This window comes from Rattus norvegicus, chromosome 8 (genome assembly GCF_036323735.1).
Source record: "Rattus norvegicus strain BN/NHsdMcwi chromosome 8, GRCr8, whole genome shotgun sequence".
NCBI lineage: Eukaryota > Metazoa > Chordata > Mammalia > Rodentia > Muridae > Rattus > Rattus norvegicus.
The window spans coordinates 60,208,176-60,228,591 of NC_086026.1; the positions used below are offsets into that span (position 1 = coordinate 60,208,176).

The following is a 20,416-nucleotide window of genomic DNA, read 5'->3' on the forward strand; positions in this document are numbered from 1 at the left end:
TCTCTACATTTACACATGTACATTACACACACACACACACACACACACACACACACACACAACTCCCTATACTACTTTCCATCCTGAACAGAGCTGTCGGCAACTACTTTAACACTGTCCAGCCAGATCTCTTGTCTCTGTACCTCCCAGCTACAGTCTGCTTCAAAACAGCAGTGTCTCAGTGATGATTTGAAGGTGCTGACTCAGGCAGTCACCTGACTGCTTAAGTCTATTTTATTTTATGTATGGGTGTTTCCCCGCTCATATGTCTACACACCACAAATGTGTCTGGTGTTCAAAAGGCCAGAGAGGGTGTCAAGATTCCCTGGAACTGGAGTTACGATTGAACTGCCATGGAGGTACTAGTAATTAAACCAGGGTCCTCTAAGAGAGCACCAGTTGTCATAACCACTGAGCTGTCTCTCCAGTCCCATGCTGAAATCTCAATGACTACTGAAAACCTGTGGTTAGCCAGTCTCCTGAATGGATGCAAAGCCCCTAAGTCTGCTCCTTACTCCTCCTCTTATTTACCTTTGTGACTGCATCTCCCATTAGGCCTTTTCTTTGCTCCCTCTTGCTCCCACTTCCTGCTTTCTTCTCTCCAACCATGCTGGACCTTTTTTAATCCTTGGACATACGGAGAACTCGGTGGCCTCAGGGACTCTGCATTTGCTCGTCTCTCTCTCTCTCTCCCGACAATCCTCTTTACTCCGTACATATAGGACTGTGTTTGCAAATATCTGTTCAAATTGCAGGGGGGTCTTCTTCGACCACCACTCTTTCACTCCCCATCTCTCTATCCTTTCATGCAAAAAGGCAGGGAAATATGAGCAAAACAAAAGAGAAACAGTAACCAATCAGAAGTGATCCAGAGCTGACAGATATGGTGGAGGTTAGGAAACATGAACGGAAATTATTGTAACTGTATCCCAGATATTCAACAGCTAAATAAAGACATGGAACATACAAAAAGAGACACACACACATACTCCTAAAAATAAAGGGTTTCAATCAAGTTGTAATTTACTCAGTGTCTGAGGTGAAAAATACATTTAACTAGGAAAACAGATTAGACATTGCAGAATAAAAGACTAGTGAACTTAAAGACACAGAAAGAGTAACTGCCTAAAATAAAACATAGGGAGAAAAAAGAAAAAAAATCTACTGAGCTGTGGGACAATTTCAAATAGCCTAAAATACACTGGCCTAGACTCTGAAGCAGAGGAGAAAGAGATGGAACAGAAAACCAGTTAAGAAAACAGTGGCTGAAGGATTTCTAAATTTAGTGAAAACATTGTATTTACATGTCTAAGCAACTTGTGAACACTAAGGCAAAGAATCTTAAAGAAAACTGCAATAGCATTATGAAATTATTAAAATCAGTGAAATCTGCCTCCAGTTCAATTCCTTTATACCAGACAAAAAAGAGACTATTTTTAGATATACAAAGACTGAAGGATTTTATCACCTTCACTACAAGCAATACTAAGAAACTCCTTCAGCTGAAGGGGTTAGCAACCCCATAAGAACATCAATACTAACCAACCAGAGCTCCCAGGGACTAAACTACTACCCAAAGAGTACACATGGACAGACCCACGGCTCCAGCTGCATATGTAGCAGAGGATGGCCTTGTTGGACACCAATGGGAGAAGCAGCTTGGTCCTGCCAAGGCTGGACACCCTCCCCGCCCCAGTGTAGGAGAATGTCAGGGCAGGGAGGTAGGAAGGGGAGTGGTTGGGGAGGGGGAAACACTCTTATAGAAAAGGGGGATGGGATAGGGGGCTTATGGATGGGAAACTGGGAAAGGGAATAACATTTGAAATGTAAATAAAAAAATCCAATAAAAACTTGCTTTATAAAAAAAGAAAGAAACTCCTTCAAGCAAAAGGAAAATGACCTTGCATGAAACTATATATCCACACAAAGAAATAAAGGTGAGAATATTTATCTATACAGAAAAATGTAGAAATGCTAACTTCTGATAAATAGGATTTTAAAAAGATTGAAATCGGGGCTGGAGAGATGGCTCAGCAGTTAAGAGCACTGACTGCTCTTCCAGAGGTCCTGAGTTCAATTCTCAGCAACCACATGGTGACCCACATCCATCTGTAATGGGATCTGATGGCCTCTTCTGGTGTGTCTGAAGACAGCTACAGTGTACTCACATAAATAAATAAATAAATAAATAAATAAATAAATAAATAAATAAATAATTCTTTAACAAAAAAAAAAGATTGAAATCTCTGCTAAAGAGGATATACTGCTAAAACAAAAACAATGCTATATGTTTTATAAAATAGGCTCAAATACAATATGAGAAAACCATGATGGTCAGGCAAGGCAAAACAGAAATATATTATTTTAACGTTCTTTTACTATGTTAGGGGGAAATATTACTTCAAGATAGACTTGTACATGAATGTCCACAGCAACCTATGTATCATATCCCTAAACTGCAAACAGCCAAACGCCTGAAAGCAACCCACTTAAACTAAGGTTTTACAGCTACAGTGAAGCCTAAGAAGCCACGAGGTTACACACAGATCACCACTGAATCCCCCTAAAACTAAAGCTAAGCCAAAGCAGGACTCAATAGTCAGAATGTAAGAAGTAAAAAGAAATAAAATAAATTCCTCTTGAAGGTGGCAAGTTTTTCCCTCTCTTTTGCTTTCTAGTTGCTAATCCAAGTGAGAAAATTAAGTACTTTTAATACCACACACATACGAATAAGTTATATTCCGTATTTTAACTTACCTAGTTAGTCTAAAACTTAAAATATTATCAATTCTTAAATAATTAGAAAAATTAATTTGAAGTACACCATTTATGCAGGCCAGTAAGTTTCTTAAGTTCAAAAAAAATTAAAAAAAAAATAAAGGAAAAAACTTACCAAAAATTTCTCCGTTTTTGGCATACTCTGTCACAAGGTACAACATACTTTTGGTCTCCATCACCTATTGATAAAAGATCCCACATTAGTCAGGCAGGAAGGACTACTTTACCATACTATAGAGCTGCACAAATTAAAATTATAAGCGAAAGAGTAAGTTGTGAAGAGTTGAGAAGTCAGAACCATTTACAGGCTTCAGTATATACTCATGCCATTCTTTTGGTAGATATTAGAATCTTGTTCTAAGTGTGAGTCCATGGTCCAGAAGTAGCAGCTGCTAGTCCCTGCTAGAAATGCAGAGTTTCAGGCCTGACTGAAGTACTACTGAATTAGAACTGACATTTTAACAAAAGTGATTCGTGTGCACATCAAGTGTAAGGAGGGGAATAAGAACTTCTGCAGATTTTCCCACTGCCTCGTCACTTCAGTCTGCGTGCTGTGTTATCCAGGCTGTAGTCGAGCTGAGCCAGTACAACCTGATATCCATGTTCTTCTCTACTGTTCTCTATCTAATAGTTACAAGTTACTGTAATCTTATTTATTTTTTAATGATTTATATATTTTTATTTTATGTGGATTGCTGATTGCCTTGCATGTATGTTTGTGTGAGGGGTCCTTTGGAACTGGAGTTGCAGACAGTTGTGAACTGCCAAGTGGTTGCTGGGAATTGAACCTGGGTTCTGTGGAAGGGCAGCCAATGCTCTTAACCACTGAGCCATCTCTCCAGCTTCCTGAAATTATAAAGCTGTTTATTCATAAATCTACTGTTTTCATTTAAATTAGCTTCTCTAGGTTCAAAAAGAAAGTATATCATTGTTAGCAATTTGAATTTTAGAACTATAGGAATAGACACCTAACTTAGATTCAAGATAAGCAATGTTTAGTAACCGTTGTAAGTGGCACAACATACACATTCTTACACACTTTGGAGGTTTATCATAAGTTGATGGTTTCCAAGTTTTTAAGTTGAAATTGTCAAACAATAGCATTGTTTATAATTATATACATGTACATGTGTATATAAGTATATGTACATGTGTATGTATACATAGAGAAAGAGGGAGAAGAAGAGACAGAGAACAAACTATGTATGTGTGCCCTGTATAAAATGCACTCGAGGACATAATAAACAAAACTAAGTTTTAAAACCTTTTCTTACAATCCCAATACGTTTGGGTAGCCCACCTGAGTGCAGTGGTGTGACAGCCAAAACTGGCCTTCTGAGCAGGGATCTGAGCTTTGATGCCATTCCTACGACATTATACACTCGCTGAGACTGCGTTCCTAATGTGATGTCCATCAGCTCACAGAGCTTCTGAAAACAGACTGAGTACAGCATACATGGCTGCACCTATCACAGGGCGTCAAAGCCACAGGTCCGGCTACCAGGACCTTCCAGTTTAAAAAGTCATTTTCGATCGAAATATATGGTACATTAATCAACAGAAACTTTTAAAGATAGTTTGTTGATTATTAAATATGAAATACTACTTTAAAAATCTGAGAAAACATTCCTTTTAAAACATATAGCTTAAACTCAGACACAGTTTACAAAATTTCTTAATAAAACTGATTTTTAAAAAAAATTTACTTTTATGACTCATCAAAACAATAAGAAAAGTTATGACTCTAGGTATTACAAAGTTTGCCTCTATGTAATATACTATTTTAGCCTTTTTATTTCATAAAACATAAACATAATCTTTTCAAATAAACCATGTGTACGACATCCTTATTTATGATGCAACTACCTTTGCAAACCAGGCAAGTTTAGGTATAACTGCCAAATTTTAAAATAGCTAGCTCATAGTCTAAAAGACAACTTTTATATTATTAGTTATATTACCAAGTAGTGTCCTAGTTCCATTTTTACAAATTTAAATATATAGAAAGGGATAGACTTAGCATCAGAAACCTTTTTAAAGTACACTAGGAAACCTAGCACACAAGTAAAATCACAAGACCAGGCATTTGGATGTGGAAAGCATAAGGAGAGACAGGGGTAAGCCGTACCTGATACAGTTTAATTATGTGAGGATGGTCGAGCATTTTCATTATTTGTACTTCTCGGTAGATTTTCTCAAGGTTTACTGCATCCAGTTGAGATTTGTCTATTATTTTTATAGCCACCTGCAGTCCAGAAGACACATAAATACAATTAATATATAACACTCAATAGTCTCCAGGTAAGATCATCAAGGAATCTCTGCCGAGCCTGATGGACTATCTGCCAAGAATGTCTCAGAAGTGCAGTAATAAGGACAGTAACTTTGCCAACTGCATAACACTTCCTAACTTTACAAGATACTTAAATGCATTTTATCTCATGTATCATTCAATTTTGTCAAATAACTGGAAGAAGCAGTTCTAGGAGCTGATAAAACAGAGATCGAAAAGGTATTACATATTAGCGCATATTAGCCTGCATGAGGCCCTCTGTCCAAATCACCAAGCCCTTCTTAGCTCCAGCCCCCAAAAGAAAGACTAATCAGCAGGCTCTAAAGCTCCAGCAAATTAAGGTGGCTGAGGGGACAGATGGACAAATACGACCTCAATTCTTCCGTTCTAAAATCAACTTCCTTTAAATGTTTAAAGTTCACTCACCATACATGTACTGTATGCCAAATACTATAACTAGGATACAGAAACAAATCAAATGGGATTCCTCTTTTTAGAGAACTTACCATGTTTGTAAGGGTGAGATGATTAAAACTGGTTTTAAGAAAGTGTTGGAATTTCTCAAAAGCATACTGAAAGTCCCCAAATTACAAAATGCTGTTTGAGTTAAAGGTAGGTATAAATTTAGTTTTTCTGCATAACTTTTACTTGTTAATAGTTCTAAACCTAGAACAAAAATCTGCATGATCAAGAGGCCAAGAAGGCCAAAACTGATTCTGTTAATCGAAGGACCTCTTTTATGTTAACTGAATCATTCAACTGTCTAACTCTTGATTATACACATGCTCTCTTAAAAATAATACTCCTTCCACTAAGGAGGAAAAGCAAAACTTCCTCTCTAATGTAGGAGAGGAACATACCAGATAAATCAGAAAGACTGCTATCACTCAAAACCCTATATAAAGGAGCTAACCCCTCAACCACACATTCAAACAATGTGAATTTAAAACGAACAAAAACATGTCATTTTCACTTTTATATTAGCAAAGATTGAAAAGTAGATACCCACATGAACCTTCTTGGCCTCTTGATCATGCAGACAATATTTCGTAGAAATTCTATATGAATATAAATAAGGCATAATTTTTCTAGAAAGCAATTTAACAGCTTTTATAAAGGACCTTAAAAAAATCACATATTCCATTAAATTTGAAGACTCTGATGCTGAAAAAGAACCTGACAGGAACAGTCTGAATTAGTGACAAGGATTTCTATATAAATAAATTAAATGTATCACTTAAAAATGAAAATATAAGCAGTTGAGAATAATTTCATGACCATTAGAGAAGTAGTGCAAAGTAACTCCTCACTTTAAAACATTTGAACAGCAAAAAACAAGGCAATTAAAAGAGAAGCAAAGTCACAAAAAGCAATTTACAAGAAAAATGCAAGTAGCTATCATGTAATACTACAGTCACGAAGACATACAAATGAAGAAATGTTGTCCATTGAGGAGGGAGAACCCTATAGAGTAGTACTCCTCAAAGTGTTTCTCCTAACAGGAGTTATGGGTACTGTTTTTGCAGAGGAGACTGTGTCCTTGAGAGAGGTAATGGATGGACTCTTCACCTAAGAATTCCACCACATTGAAACTGCTCTGAGGAAACAATCGGGTATGCAAATGTACGCAAAAGAATATCCTCTGGAACACTCAGAGTACTGCAAGAGAGAAAGCTGAACTTTACGCTTAGAAAAGCAAATGAGTTAAATACAATGTGGTAGTGACATGCAAGATGTCTCCAAATGATGTTCTGAACCTGTGGGTTGTGACCTCTTGGAGACTGAATGATCCTTTCTCAGGGTCACCTATCAGATGCCCTGCATATCACATTTACATTACAATGCAATATAGCAAAATTACAATTGTGAAGTAGAAACAAAAACAATTTTATGTTGGGGGTATCCACTGTATTAAAAGACTGCAGCATTATGAAAGTTGAAAACCACTGCCTTACACACAGTGCGCTTGCGCTCTCTCGCGCACTTACTCTCTCTCTCTCTCTCTCTCTCTCTGCATTTGTTTCAAGTTTTGCTTTATACTGAATAAAGCTGCTATATACAAATGACACATTCCATTTATGGACATATGCATTAATTTCTTTAGGGTAAATGCAGATGATTAAAGGCTGACTCTTGTTGTATGTGATACGATTTAAAGCTTAAAAAAAAATCTCCCAAACTATTTCCAAAAGTTTCCCTTATTTTCTATTTGTTAGCAATTGCTAAAGAAGCGTTTTGTTTTCCTACACCTCATCAATCTTGGTTTGGACCATCTTTACCATTACAGTGGATGTTTTTAGACAGTGTTTTTTTTTAAGACTTGGAACTGTTTGTTACTAACAAGTGAAATACAAGAACATAGGTTATATGTACAGTGATATCAATTTTATTTCAAACATACCAAATACAAGTGAATTAGGAGGCTCTGCACCACCATCTCCTAAGTTTTGAGAGTAGAGGTATGAATGCCTAGTTTCTTCTCCAAGCTTTTTCCCAATGGCTATAATGAGTAGGCCTGAGTCCTGTAACTGGGTGAAACTGGATATTCTGAACTTTCAAGAACTGAAAACATAAAAGGATTGTCACCAATTTAATTTACCTAAGATGCATCTCTCAATCTGTCTAAAGAACTTTACACATTTTTAAACAAACAGTTTTCAATGAAATGCCCCTTTGCCTTCCAATATTTTAACTATTATAACTGATATAATAACTGAATATTTTATGTGAATATTTAAGAAACATACAGAAATCATTTACTTAAAAAATATAGATGTAGGAAGACAGGTAAAGGTCTATTAAAAAGGAAAGGGAGCTATCATAAGAAATTCTATAATCCATTTGATGCAAGGAAGTGAAACTTTAATCATCAGTGGACTAAGAATCAAATGTCATCATGTGAATCCAAGGAGGTCAGGTTCATGATTTCCAAATAAATGTTTTCATAATTGCCTGGTGCCAAGATAGAATTCCTTAGAGGACTTAAAATCAGAACACATTAAACTCTGTTAAAGGTAAAAATTTCTACAGAATAGAGAAATTTACACAACTCTAGGTCAGCTTAGTGGGTAAAATCACTTGCTGTATAGGCTTGATGACCTGCATTCAAATTCCAGGATCCATATAAAGGCAGAAGGAGAGAACTAAATCTACAAAATTGTGCACATGACCCTCCCCACCCCCGCCTCTCTCTCTCTCTCTCTCTCTCTCTCTCTCTCTCTCTCTTTTTCTCTCTCTCTCTCTCTCTCACACACACACACACACACACACACTCTAAATTGAAGATTTATACAACTCTTACTGTGAATATTTGTTTTCTTTTCCCTGATAAAAGATGTAATTTTAATAATAGCAAAACAATTCCAATTATTACTTGCCTAAAGACCAAGAAACTAGAGAACAGTCTAATAAAGCACATACACAGTATGGCAAATCAAAGTCCTGTTTTAACACACAGAGAAAGATCATATCCAAGCCTATTTAGAAATGCAGTGGTTAAGATATTTGGTGACAGGTCCTTCTACTGCACATAGTGAGCTACATCTTAAAACCTGGAGTGTTCCTGCAGCACAAGACTAATATCAACGCTACTGAACAGAGCTACAGAATGTTAAAGAAAAATATAAACCAACTGTATTTAAAATACCTCTTAGTGAAACACTGCGCTGATGGTTTAACACGCCCTTCTTTTTGTCTCTACTCTTACTATAAAAACATAATTTTGGGGGTTGGGGATTTAGCTCAGTGGTAGAGCGCTTGCCTAGCAAGCGCAAGGCCCTGAGTTCGGTCCCCAGCTCCGAAAAAAAAAAAAGGAAAAAAGAAAAAAAAAACATAATTTTGAACTTTGTTTTTGGAAAGTGTTAAGAAATTCTACACTTTCTTTTTTTTTTACAGTTCTTTTTTTTTTTTTTTTTTTGGGTTCTTTTTTTTCGGAGCTGGGGACCGAACCCAGGGCCTTGCGCTTCCTAGGCAAGTGCTCTACCACTGAGCTAAATCCTCAACCCCTTACAGTTCTTTTTTTTTTTTTTTCTTTTTTTTTTTTCTATTTTTCGGGGCTGGGGATTGAACCCAGGACCTTGCGCTTCCTAGGCAAGCGCTCTACCACTGAGCCAAATCCCCAACCCCGAAATTCTACACTTTAAGGTGGTAGTCTGAGAATCATGCCTGAACATCCAACTCCCAGAATACACACAGAAAACTTTTTGGTGCACAAAGGCAGTTTTCAGATGGCCTTTGACAGTCATTCTGTGTCCAGGTTCTCTCAGGGGTAAGTAAGTAGCCTAATTTCTACAGGCCTCTTTAATAAGGTAACTTTTAGAAACTTCTCCCAAGTTTCTGTACATTTTTCTTCATATGACTATTAGGGGTAAGCAACACAAGTATGGAATTGAGGAAAAGTCAGTTATCTGTATAGGAAGGGATCTGAAAACAGTGAAGACTATCTTTGGATACTGGCAGTGTAAGTAGTTATTTTCATTTATGCATATTTTAAAATTTTTCAATAGTAAACATGACAGATTAATAAAAAACTCTTGAATGTAAAAGTTATACCTTCTCACTTAGAAATCCCTCTAATAATTAACAGCAATTTCTTCTCCCAAAATCATTTAAAATGCAGGCACAGACTTACATACACAATTGTGTTCCCTGTCAATTGTTGAAAACTGGAAATGATATAATAGTCAGTAAGAGAATCATAAGTAAAATGGGTTATCTACACGGTTGAACACTTAACTACTAAAAGACTGTAAAACAGTTATATATGGCAAACAAAATGTGAAATGTGTGAACACACATATTCTATGTGTTGTTACCTCTAAAACACAAATGCGTTGAGAATACTAAGTGGCAATGTGACATGCTAAGAACAATGTACTCCCACAATGGAAGAACTCTATGCTTGTGTGCTATGTCTTCTTTAGTCCTTACATTTGCTATACTGAACATTCTTTAACAGGAAACAGAGCATTTAGAAGCAAAAAGTAATTTTCCTAGAATTTTACTTAGACAAAAACCAAAAAGCAAACAACCCACTCCTGAACTGACTACATAGTTAACTAGAGGGGAAAGCTGCTTCCTAATATAGTATTAATAAAACACTACTCAAGGGCATTCACAGAACAGAAAACCAGCAACCACTACTGCCCAAAATAGCTTAATAGCTTAAATGGTGTTATTCTTTTCCCATTGTGCTAATTTTACAAAATTAGCTTCTGTAATTCATAAGCCAGCTTACAGAGATTTTTTATGAAGTATATTAGGAAACTGGATTCTACCACCCCCTTCCCTTCCCTTTTGTGTGCAAAATTTACACAGAGATCTAGAACATGAATACTGCTTCAGATGACGTAAGTACATTTCTTAGTGTTAAGACATTTGATAGATTAAGCCAAAATTAATGTCTCTTTTGTATACTAATTTTTTTCCTAAAAGGGAAACAGACTTCTCCAAAGAGCTACAAAAATATAACTTATTTTTTACAAGTGATACAGAACAGAAGATAAAGAGCCATTAAAAATAAACGTATTCATCACATAGATGTTTAAACTAAGTCCTAAGATTTGTCTCAGGGACTGTCAAGATAGTCAGAGAGTAATGACACTTGCTGCTGACCCTGATGACTTGAGTTTGATCCCCAGCACCCACACAGTCGAAGAAGAGAAACAGCTCCTGCAAGTTGTTCTTCTACCAACACACACGCATGTATACACACAAATATATACAATTAAAATGATTCTATTTTTAAAAACTGCCCCAGGATCAAACTTGAAGGAAAAAGAGATCTCCCAGTTCTAAAACACATAAGCCTACAATGTTAAAATACAGTACACAATGGAACTTCCACAGCACTAAATATAATGGTATTTTGCTAATAGTTTTCTTTATACTATTATTAACTGTTATCACCGTAATTATTGTAGTATGTTAAGCAATGAGAATCTAAAATAATGTAGAAGAGTTGAATATTTCACTATTTTATTTACAGTTTGCATGGTGGTTCTATTTACCAAAGATACAAATACTCAGTAAATAAAAAGCAGTTGTCTCTAAAGAAAAAAAAACTTACTGAAACATATTATTAGAAACTGAGTCAGTGCTTTTACTAAGCAAGTCTTCATGTAACTGTCTTATAAAACTTCAGAAAACCATTTTGCAAACTAAAACTTACAAAGACTTTTAAGTATAGTAACTACTAGACCATTTCCCCTTTCTATGTCTTAGTATCAACAATCACAAAATTACCACAAAATGCTCAGCCTTACTCATTGTAAAAAACAGAAAAGCACAAGGGAGGAGGAACCTATAGAATAAAGTATAGCTTTTAACATAAAATAATTTTATACACACAGACTACACACACACCCTTTAGCAAGAGGGTTCATGCAAGAGCTTTCATGATCTGACAGGTGTCTTCAATCACGAATGTTACTAATCTGACAGGCATAGGCAGTGTTGCTCCACAGTGCCCCCTAGCCGGCTTCCTAAAAAAAAATCAGTTTGAAAGGGACACCCATCAGAGTTGTCACCCTCCAGAGAAAGTGTAAATTGCCATCAGCTCCACCGAAGCAGCTCTCAGATCTCAGATACAACTTTAAACTCTGACAACAGCTGACTACTAAAGATTGCTAATGAGAAAAAAATTGTATGAACGGATTTGGTCTCCAACAATGTAACCAATGTGACTCTCTCTGTAATGTGCTATTTTTGGCAGTCATTGAAAAGTCATAAATACACCCATTTAAGATACTTCCTTTTAATTTAACATCGGAGTAAAGGTATAACATTTGGCCATAGCTCTTTACAAAACTGAAACAACTTTATTCATTAAAAAAAATGCTGGGATCAGATTAAGCTATGCAAAATTTTGGTAATGTCAATATGCTTATCATTACAGGCAATCTAGATTCGTAACACTGGTAAAATCGTAAAAGGAAAAATTTTGACCTTGGTACTGATGCCCTAAAGAAGAAAGATTTAGGTGGTATGTCGGGGATTTGTGAGGCTAAACAAAAATGAAGACGTGTTAGACATACCCTCCTTCTTTATGGAAATGGACATGAAGCAAAACTTTTAAGTACAACTGCTAAGAGAACAGTAAAGCTTTTAAATGCCCTTCACCTTACGTAAGTCATGGGAGGGGGGCGGCGGGGGGGGTTCTACATTCAAAGGTTAGAACGTTCTTAAGAACGTATTAGGGAAAAAAAACCCGAAAAGGATGAAAACGGAGGAGAGAAACTGGAAACCGGTGAAACTCCAGTAGAATCACAAGGCAGAATATAGTACGTCAAAACCACTATGTTGTAGTCTAAGAAATGGTAGTGTTGCGATCGTTTTTTCCAAGGTATTTAATTTGCACGTCTTAAAATAGAGACCCCGAGGAGAGCAGCTTGAGGCAATGGAAGGAAGAGGGTGGGCTAGGTAAGAACAGAGACTTGGGGAGAAAATATGTGCGGTGCCTTAGAATGTACCACGGAGGGGGGATGCTGGAAAGTCAATGTCAGGAAGCCAGTTGAGGGCTGAGTAGAGTCCATCTGATGTGGCTTAAGGAATGTGTGCTCCGAGCCAGCATGCACACCTGGTAAAGGGACAACCCCAGAGAACGGTGCAGGGCTGAGATGACCATTTTTAACAGCTCTATTGTCTGGTGTATTTGCTATAGCCACTGCAAGTGCTCAAGCCAGTCAAGGCACCGAATCAGAGACTCTGCGGGCCCAAAGCAGAGAAGATGGACAGCGGTCCGTCCGCACCGGTCCGGTCTGCGGCACCCCCTTCTCGCCGGACAGAGAAGGACACTAGGTCCGGGCCGCGCTCCGCGTCCGCCGAGCCCGGGAGCTGCTGGTCCCCTTCTCCGGCCGGCGACATTGGTCCCCGTGCGGCCCCGGAGCACCGAGACTTCCCTTCCCACCCCACCCCCAGCCAAAAGCCGGGAAGACGCGGAACTTGTGCTCGGGAGCCGAGGCCACAGACCAGGTTCCCGGGTGGGAGACTCGGGACGGAAGACTGTGTGGCTTCCCGGGGACACCCTACACACACTCGACCTGCACCCCGTGGTCCCCGCAGTGCCAGGCCCGCCGTTCCCTACCCGGGGCGCAACCACGCCACGCTCCCGCCGAACCCCGGGGCCGCACCTCCGTCTTGGTGATCCGGTGCCGCCCCAGCTTCACCACGGCGAAGTTGCCCTTGCCCAGCGTGCCCTCGATGTCGTAGAACCCCACCCGGACCGGCCCGCGCTGCAAGTGCCTCGGGCCATCCGCCATGACCATGCTTGGCCCCCGCTGCAGAACACGACGACGGGAGCGTGAACGAAGGGGCCGGCACGAAGCGGCGCGGAGCGGGCAGGAGGGCGTCGGGCGGCGCGCCTGGGCTCTGGGCGACGGCCGCGGCTCTCGCCCGGGCGCTGCTTCCCTCCCGCCCCACAGGGCCCAGCCAGGCGCGCGCCGGCGCTGACGTGCGCCGACGTCAGGGGGCCGGGGCAGGGGGCGGGGGCGGGCCTCCATCGGTCACCATGACTACCGCAGCGCCGCCGACGTCGGGGGCGGGAGGGAGGGGCGGCACGCGGGTCGGGCAGGCACGAGGCTTCCGGCCGCTGCAAGGCCTGACAGGGCTGAGGAGGGCGTCGCGGCCGGGGGCGGGGTCGCCGTCTGTCCGCTCCGCCCTGCTCCTCTTGTCTTCCAGCAGAAGCGCAAGAGCGAGCCCTGGTGGGCCGCGCCGAGGATGCACTGGGAGCGTCTCCTGTAGGGTCACCCGGCATTCTCCGCCCGGGCAGCCCTTCCCGCCAAAACCTCTCCCTCAGCGGACTGCAGCGCTAAATTTGGAGCCCGAAGAGCACCGTGGCTGAGCAACGCACTGCTCACAGCCTCTTTTCTTTGTGTTCTTTTTAGCTCCCTTCTCGGTACTATATACGTCTTTCCACTTTTTGACATCTCTGAGGATTTCTATTCACAGCAGTCAGTCACTTGCAAAAAAAGGAAAAAAAAAATGCCAGCGCTGAAGAGATGATTAAGTCCGGAATTCGGAACTCCTAAGAGGCTTTGAAGCCTGGAACTTCTGCATCATAGGCAGAGTTTTGCTTAGTTGAGCCTGTCTCTGGGGAGAGGTGACCCTGTATTATCCTAAAAGGCTTTGGGAACTTGTAAACGGTTAAAAGGTACCTAATCCGATTTGTTTCCAGATGATGGAGCAGGCTGCTAGAACGAAGGGAGTTGCCAACGTCGCACAGGTAATGCTAGAATTCTAATTATAACCCATCACACTGGTCTTCCGTATGGTGGACCTAAGTAAACAGCAACATTTTAATATCTTGAAATATATTATGTGTGTCCAGACCTTGGTTCCTGGGTACCCATTGTCCATTAAAAGAAACTCAATTCATTGGAAGTAATGACTGAGTCCAAGGCAGACAGGGCAATTCTAAGATGATCTAAGATCTTATCTGAGTAAACAAGGGGATCTTTTGTATACGACAGGAAGGATATGTCAAAAGAGAAGACAGTTTGAAGGGACCCACCACTGACAAATCTGAGCCAATCTAAATATCAAAAAGAACAATTTTAGAAATACACTATAACATATTACTTTTACATTTCATTTTGTGTAGAAGTCAGAGGACAGGGTGTGTGAGTTGGTTCTAGCCTTCCACTGTGGCCCTAGGGATAGTCACTGTAGGTAACTTGATCCAATGTGCCATCTCTTAGGCACTACATTGCTTTTTTGTGTTGTCATTTTGTTTTGTTTTGTTTTGTTTTTTAAACAGCGTCTCACTATGTAGCCTTAGGTAACCTGTAACTTGCCACATAGGCCAGGCTGGCTCATACCTAACAGAGATGTCTCCCGAGTGCTGAGATTAAAAGCAGGTATCACCATTCCCAACCCACATTAAAAACTTAAAAGGAGCCCATACCTCATATTTTCACTTTAACTTTTTAAAGACAGGCTCTCAGAAATATGATATATGTGATAAGCCCTACTAAATCTCTATTCCCACCCACCCCCTCCTCTAACTGAGGAAACTCAAAACTCAGAACTGTACACATGCTAGGCAAGTATTGTAGCACTGAGCTATGTTCCCGGGAGGGATAAATGAGAGGAGGACGCAAGTAGAAATTATCAAATCACCATTTTGTGGTTGTTATAGTAATAATTGGTTCAGAAAAGAATTATCGATAGGTGTTAAAGTCAGTGGGTGAAATTTGACTGGGGAATGGGGTATTTATACAGTCTCAAAATACCTTTGGATTTTGAAAAATATCATTGGGAAGGGTTACCAGAGGCTAACAAATTCCAGTGAAGAAGTCTGACAGGCGCTTTCCTGATGAAATGATCCAAGTTACTCGTTGGACTAAAGTAACACACAAGGTCATCTGATCCGAGGTACCCAGGAGACAGCTCTGAAGTGTACATATTCTGTAAAAAGTAAAAGTACATATTCTGGGAAAAGTTTTCAATTAGCAATAATCGTGCCTTGGATAAACCTCATTGGCTATGATACTGCCACTGTGCAATCTGTCACAAAGGAACAAACCAGAAACATGTAAACTGCGCAAACCTACCCCCTAATTATTCTGCACACTTAAAGATGCCATTGTCCTGAAAGAAAGGCTGGGGAAGAATTTTAGATTTACGGTCTTAAGAGACATGCCACTACAGGTGCTAGAAAAACATGGTACCAAGGAATACTATCAGGGCAGTAGTTGAAAATGGAATTGGATGCATATTAGATAAAAGTATTCTTCCAATGTTGATTCCTTTAAAGATTTATTTTACTTTTAGTGATGTGTATGTGTGGGTATTTATGTGCACGTATGAATGCAGACGCCCATAGTGTCCCCAAAAGCGATTATAGGTGGTGTTGAGGCCCTTGGTGTGGGTGCTGGGAACTGAACTCAGGTCCTCTATAAGCACAGTACTTCCTTTTAACTCCTGAGCCATCTCTCCAGCCCTTAGTGCTAGGTTTCTTGATTCTAATCATTGCACTGTATTATGAAAGAAAGTATCCTAATTAAGAAATACACACTGACGTGTCGATGGATAAAAGCTTGTGATGTAGGCCACTTGTCCTCGAATAGTTTAGCAAAGGTAGAGAATGACGAAGGTGGGAAGTGCTAAGCTGAATCCAGGCAAAGGGCAGTTCATTGTTGTTCTTATGACTCTTCTGTAGGTTTGCTTTTTCATGGAAATTAGTATATATGCGTTTTATAGACACATTTTACATTTAATTAATTTATTTGTGTGTATGTGTGTGGTGTGTGTGTTCCAAGCACCCATGCACCACAGCAGGTGTGTAGAGGGAAAGGATTACTTTCTGTATTCTCATTCCACTTCTCATCAGCCTTAGTCATGGAATATCTGCCCCCTCTCTGTTTATGTATGTTACTAGGTGTGTGTGTGTGTGTGTGTGTGTGTGTGTGTGTGTGTGTGTGTGTGGTGTGTTGCTAGGAATTGAACCCAGGGCTTTGTATACGCTGGCCAGATATCTACTTCTGACCCACATTACCAACTCTGATCACTTTTAGTGCAGGGCTTGCTGGCTGCTAAGCTATCCACTGCTCTTTGTGTTTCGATCTTTAATTCTCCCCAATAGTTCTGTGCCTGGTTGTGAGGTGTGTTGTTTTGTATGGTAGGGAAGAAATGAGAGAATGCCAGAAGACTGACACAGACCTCTAGATGAATGAGAATGGTATGTGAGGTGCCTCTGACTAGGCTAGAAGCCCACATATATACCTTAGTTCAACGGTAACTCCTAGTTTGATTCTTACATGTTAATTGTTCTGGGGGGTGGGTTCCTTTGGGAATCAATAAACGCTACTTGAATTCCAGAACCAGAAAGTATACACAGACTCACTAAATCAACAACCTCCTCTTTAAAGGGCACCTTTTAATCAGAAATTGACTCATTTCTATCTGATTATTTGGATCAAATAACCAAGCCAACCCACCTACTTGCACAGTCTGGGGATAAGATCTGGTATGAGTCCAGAAGAAAAAGAAACGACTAGGAGAGGGTACCAAAAGCTTATTTATTTTTTTAAGGAAACCAGAGTTCAGTGTCAGTGTACTGGTGTCTACAGGATAGAGGAAGAGAGGTCAGAGATCGGAAGGAGTATGTTAAACACCAATTTTGCCCATATAGAAATGCAGTGAGTGTGCCATTAAATGTGAGTAGTCAGTTGTAGATGTCACTCTGAAGAACTGTGTGTAGGAAAATTTATAGTTCTTCAACGCTGGACTTGATGATTCAGCTTTATGTCTCTGTTCCAAAAGATGTGGTTCCTGAGAGTCGTTCACTATATATATTAGCAATTATTAGCTCCTTTTAGTTATGGTAATATTTATTTGTGTGTAGGTGCTTGTGTATGGGTGAGTACATGATAGCATGCATGTGGCGGTGTGGAGGTTAGGGGACAACTTGGAATGTTGTATCTCTCCTTCCATCATGTGTGTGAGTCCTGGGATTGAACTCAGGTCATCAGGCTGGGCAGAAAGTGTGTTGACCCACAGAACCATCTCTCCTGCTCCACTTTTTATTTTTCTTTCAAGATAGGGTTTCTCGGTGTAGCTGTGGCTGTCCTGCAACTCACTCTGTAGACCAGGTTGGCCTCCACTCAGAGATCCATCTGTCTCTGTCTCCCGAATGGTCAGATTAAAAGTGTACACCACCACCACCCAGCCCCGCTCCACAGCTTAACAATTATTAATTTCATCTATCCCGCTTTCTTCTCCTCTTCATCTCCTTTTCTCTTAATGTGTACCCAGCCTCCAAGGGTAAAACAAGAGGGTGACAGGCGAGCAGAAACAAAAAGAAAAGAAAGGACTCTGGCAGCCACTGTCTCAGCTCTGCTTTTAGAGTAAGTGAGGTAGAACAGCTGCATTACCGGGTTTTTTAATGACATGACATTGCCAACGCAGCATCCCCAGATGCTGCTGCGAGTCCACTCTATTTATTATCAAGGTGAGTGGAGTAAGTGAACACTTCTAGATGTAAAAACACGAGCATACAGAAAAGGAAATGAGAAAAGTGTGGAGAGACTGAGAGGAGTTAAATCTGTAACTCAATTAGCATCAATAAAATCAACTTACCCAGGAGGAAGGAGAGGAGCTGGCAACAAGCTAATGAAGAATGCTGTGAGTCTGAGCGAGGAGCAACTCCATGGCTCGCTGTGGAGTGCACACATATTTTTGCTGGAGTAAAGCAGCTTGTGCACTTGGAAAACAAGGAGGATGCCAGCTATTCCTTGATGGTGAAGGTCTGTGTTGTTTTCTCTTTGATCATTTCAGGACCAAAGGCAGGTCAATATGCTGGGAACTTAGGATTGGACTTAAGTCACATCAAATTTTAAAAAAGATGCTTATTAATTACAGTTGCTTAGATGACTCTACTAAGGAAAGAAAGCAGGTTACAATGGTAAAGTCAACACTACACTTTTTAATAGCAATGATGAAAATGCCTGAGGAAATCCCAATCTTTAGCCCACGCCAATTCCAAGGACTTGTTAATAAACAGTAAAGGTGTTTGTGAAGCAACCATCAGTCAGGCGGGTCACTGGACATTTTTGAAAACCTTGTTGAAGTAAAATTACCTTTTATTCAAAACTATATATTTACTATGGACAGTTTGCGGCTTTGGGTACATTCATATTTATATGGATAAAACCCATCAAGATGATCAAAGAAATGGCATGTCCACATCTCCAAACCTTTCCCCCACTTCCCTTTTGTAAGAAGTAAGAACACTTAACTAGTCTCCTAAAATTTTCATTATGGTATTCAACTGATCTCCAGAACATATTCCTCTGTGTAACTGAGCATTATGCCCAGTGCATACTACTTCTTTCCCCTTCTGCACAGATGCTGTCAGCCACCGGCCAGCCTTGTTTCTGCAAGTCTCACTATTTTAGATAACTCATGTGCGCAATATCCTGCATATCTGTGCTTCTGTGACCAGCCTTTTTCACTTGGCATAGGATCTGCTGGGTTCTGCCATGCTCCACACAGCGAGATTTCCTTCTCTTTCAAGGTGGAGGTAATAATTACTGTGTGCATCACATTCTTTCCCATTCATCTTTTAAAAAGAAGGCCCATTTTGTATTTGCTTGTGGGGAGTGGGTAGCATTGCGTACCAAGGCTTTCTGGGAGTGGTCAAAGTATGTGAAGTGAGAGGATAACATTGGGAACTTGGTTCTTTCCTTCTACCATGTGAGGTCAAACTCAGGTCAGCAGGCTCAGGCTTTCCCTGCTGAGTCGGCTCACTGGCTCTCTCTTATCTGGTGATAGATGGTTAGGTTATTTCCGTATCTGGGCTGTTGTAGATGCTGCCGCAGTAAATGTGGGAGTGCAAATATTTGCCCTCTTGATTTCCGCCTTTTAGATAGATACCCAGGGATGATATCATGTAGTTGCTTAATGGTATGTGTCTGAACCTACATACTACTTTCTATAATGGCCATATTATTGGCATTCTCATCACCGGTGTACAAGGATTAAGATTTCTGTACATCTCTCCCCTCTCCACCCCCTTATGTTCTAACAGACACCTGGATGTGTTTGAGGTGATATCTTGTTGAGGGTTTTATGTGCTTTTCCTGTGCCTAGTGAAGTTTAGCGTGCATATGTGTGTGTGTGCTCTTCTACCATATGGGTTGTGGGGATCCAATTCAGGTCATTGGCAACAGCGGCAAGTGTCTTTACCCACCGAGACATCTCATCATCCCATACTCTTATATTTAAGTCAGTTTATTTGGTTTGTTTTGCAATGGAATTGTAGGGAATTTCAAATACATTTTGAATACTTACTTCTTACCAGATACATAGGGTACAATTTTTTTCTCCTATTCTGTACCATGATTTTTCATCCTTTTATTATTTCCTTTGCTAGCCATTTAGATTTCTGTAGTCCTGCTTGACAATTTTTGCTCTTGTTGCATTTTGATATCACACCCAAGAAATCATTGCTGGGACTGTTATCAAGAATATTTCACCCATGTTTCTCTACTGGGTTTTATGCTTTAAGGTTATATATTCAAGTCTTAAGTTCACATTGAGTTTATCTATTTGTCTGTCTATCTATCTATCTATCTATCTATCTATCTATCTATCTATCTATCTAATCTATTGGTTTTTTGAAACAGGGTTTCTCTGTGTCGCTCTGACTGTCCTAGAACTCACTCTATAGACCAGGCTGGCCTTGAACTCAGAGATCCACCCACACCTGCATTCCAAGTGCTGGGACTAAAGGACTGTAGTCCTGTGCTACTACACCCAGCTTTGAGTTTATCTTTGTGTATAGTAAGAGAAAGCACCACTTTCAGCGTCTGTCTGTCTGTAGCTACCTGGTTCCGATACCATCTG

The 20,416-nt window shown here is 40.1% G+C and overlaps 1 protein-coding gene, 1 long non-coding RNA gene, 1 other non-coding gene and 1 pseudogene across 10 annotated transcripts in view; 1 reads left to right on the top strand and 3 right to left on the bottom strand.

The window, feature by feature from the left end:
* The window catches only part of Sik2 (salt-inducible kinase 2), a 99,795-nt gene extending 86,263 nt beyond the window's left edge, over positions 1-13,532 (bottom strand). For 3 of the 7 annotated variants that reach the window (XM_056984536.2, XM_056984535.2, XM_063265450.1), the window contains exons 1-3: positions 13,201-13,532; positions 4,907-5,023; positions 2,894-2,957 (exon numbers count right to left, since the gene is read on the bottom strand). In XM_056984536.2, coding sequence (XP_056840516.1) covers positions 2,894-2,957; positions 4,907-5,023; positions 13,201-13,335 — 316 coding nt within the window. In that variant the 5' untranslated portion in view covers positions 13,336-13,532. Of the gene's footprint in view, positions 1-531; positions 802-2,893; positions 2,958-4,906; positions 5,024-7,472; positions 7,634-13,200 lie in introns of those variants that run through there. The other 4 variants (XM_056984537.2, XM_056984534.2, NM_001427328.1 and 1 more) reach the window with 4 other exon arrangements.
* Trnap-agg89 (transfer RNA proline (anticodon AGG) 89) lies at positions 9,119-9,199 on the bottom strand. The gene has a single exon. It is a non-coding gene; the product is annotated as a tRNA-Pro (tRNA).
* A 51-nt stretch (positions 13,533-13,583) lies between the features above and the next one.
* LOC120094336 (uncharacterized) overlaps positions 13,584-20,416 on the top strand; it is a 50,809-nt gene continuing 43,976 nt past the window's right edge. Inside the window, exon 1 of one of the 2 annotated variants that reach the window (XR_005488650.2) lies at positions 13,584-14,291. This is a non-coding gene — a long non-coding RNA (uncharacterized LOC120094336). Of the gene's footprint in view, positions 19,092-20,416 lie in introns of both variants that reach the window. The other variant, XR_005488651.2, reaches the window with a different exon arrangement.
* On the bottom strand, positions 15,445-15,577 carry LOC120094545 (U4 spliceosomal RNA; annotated as a pseudogene).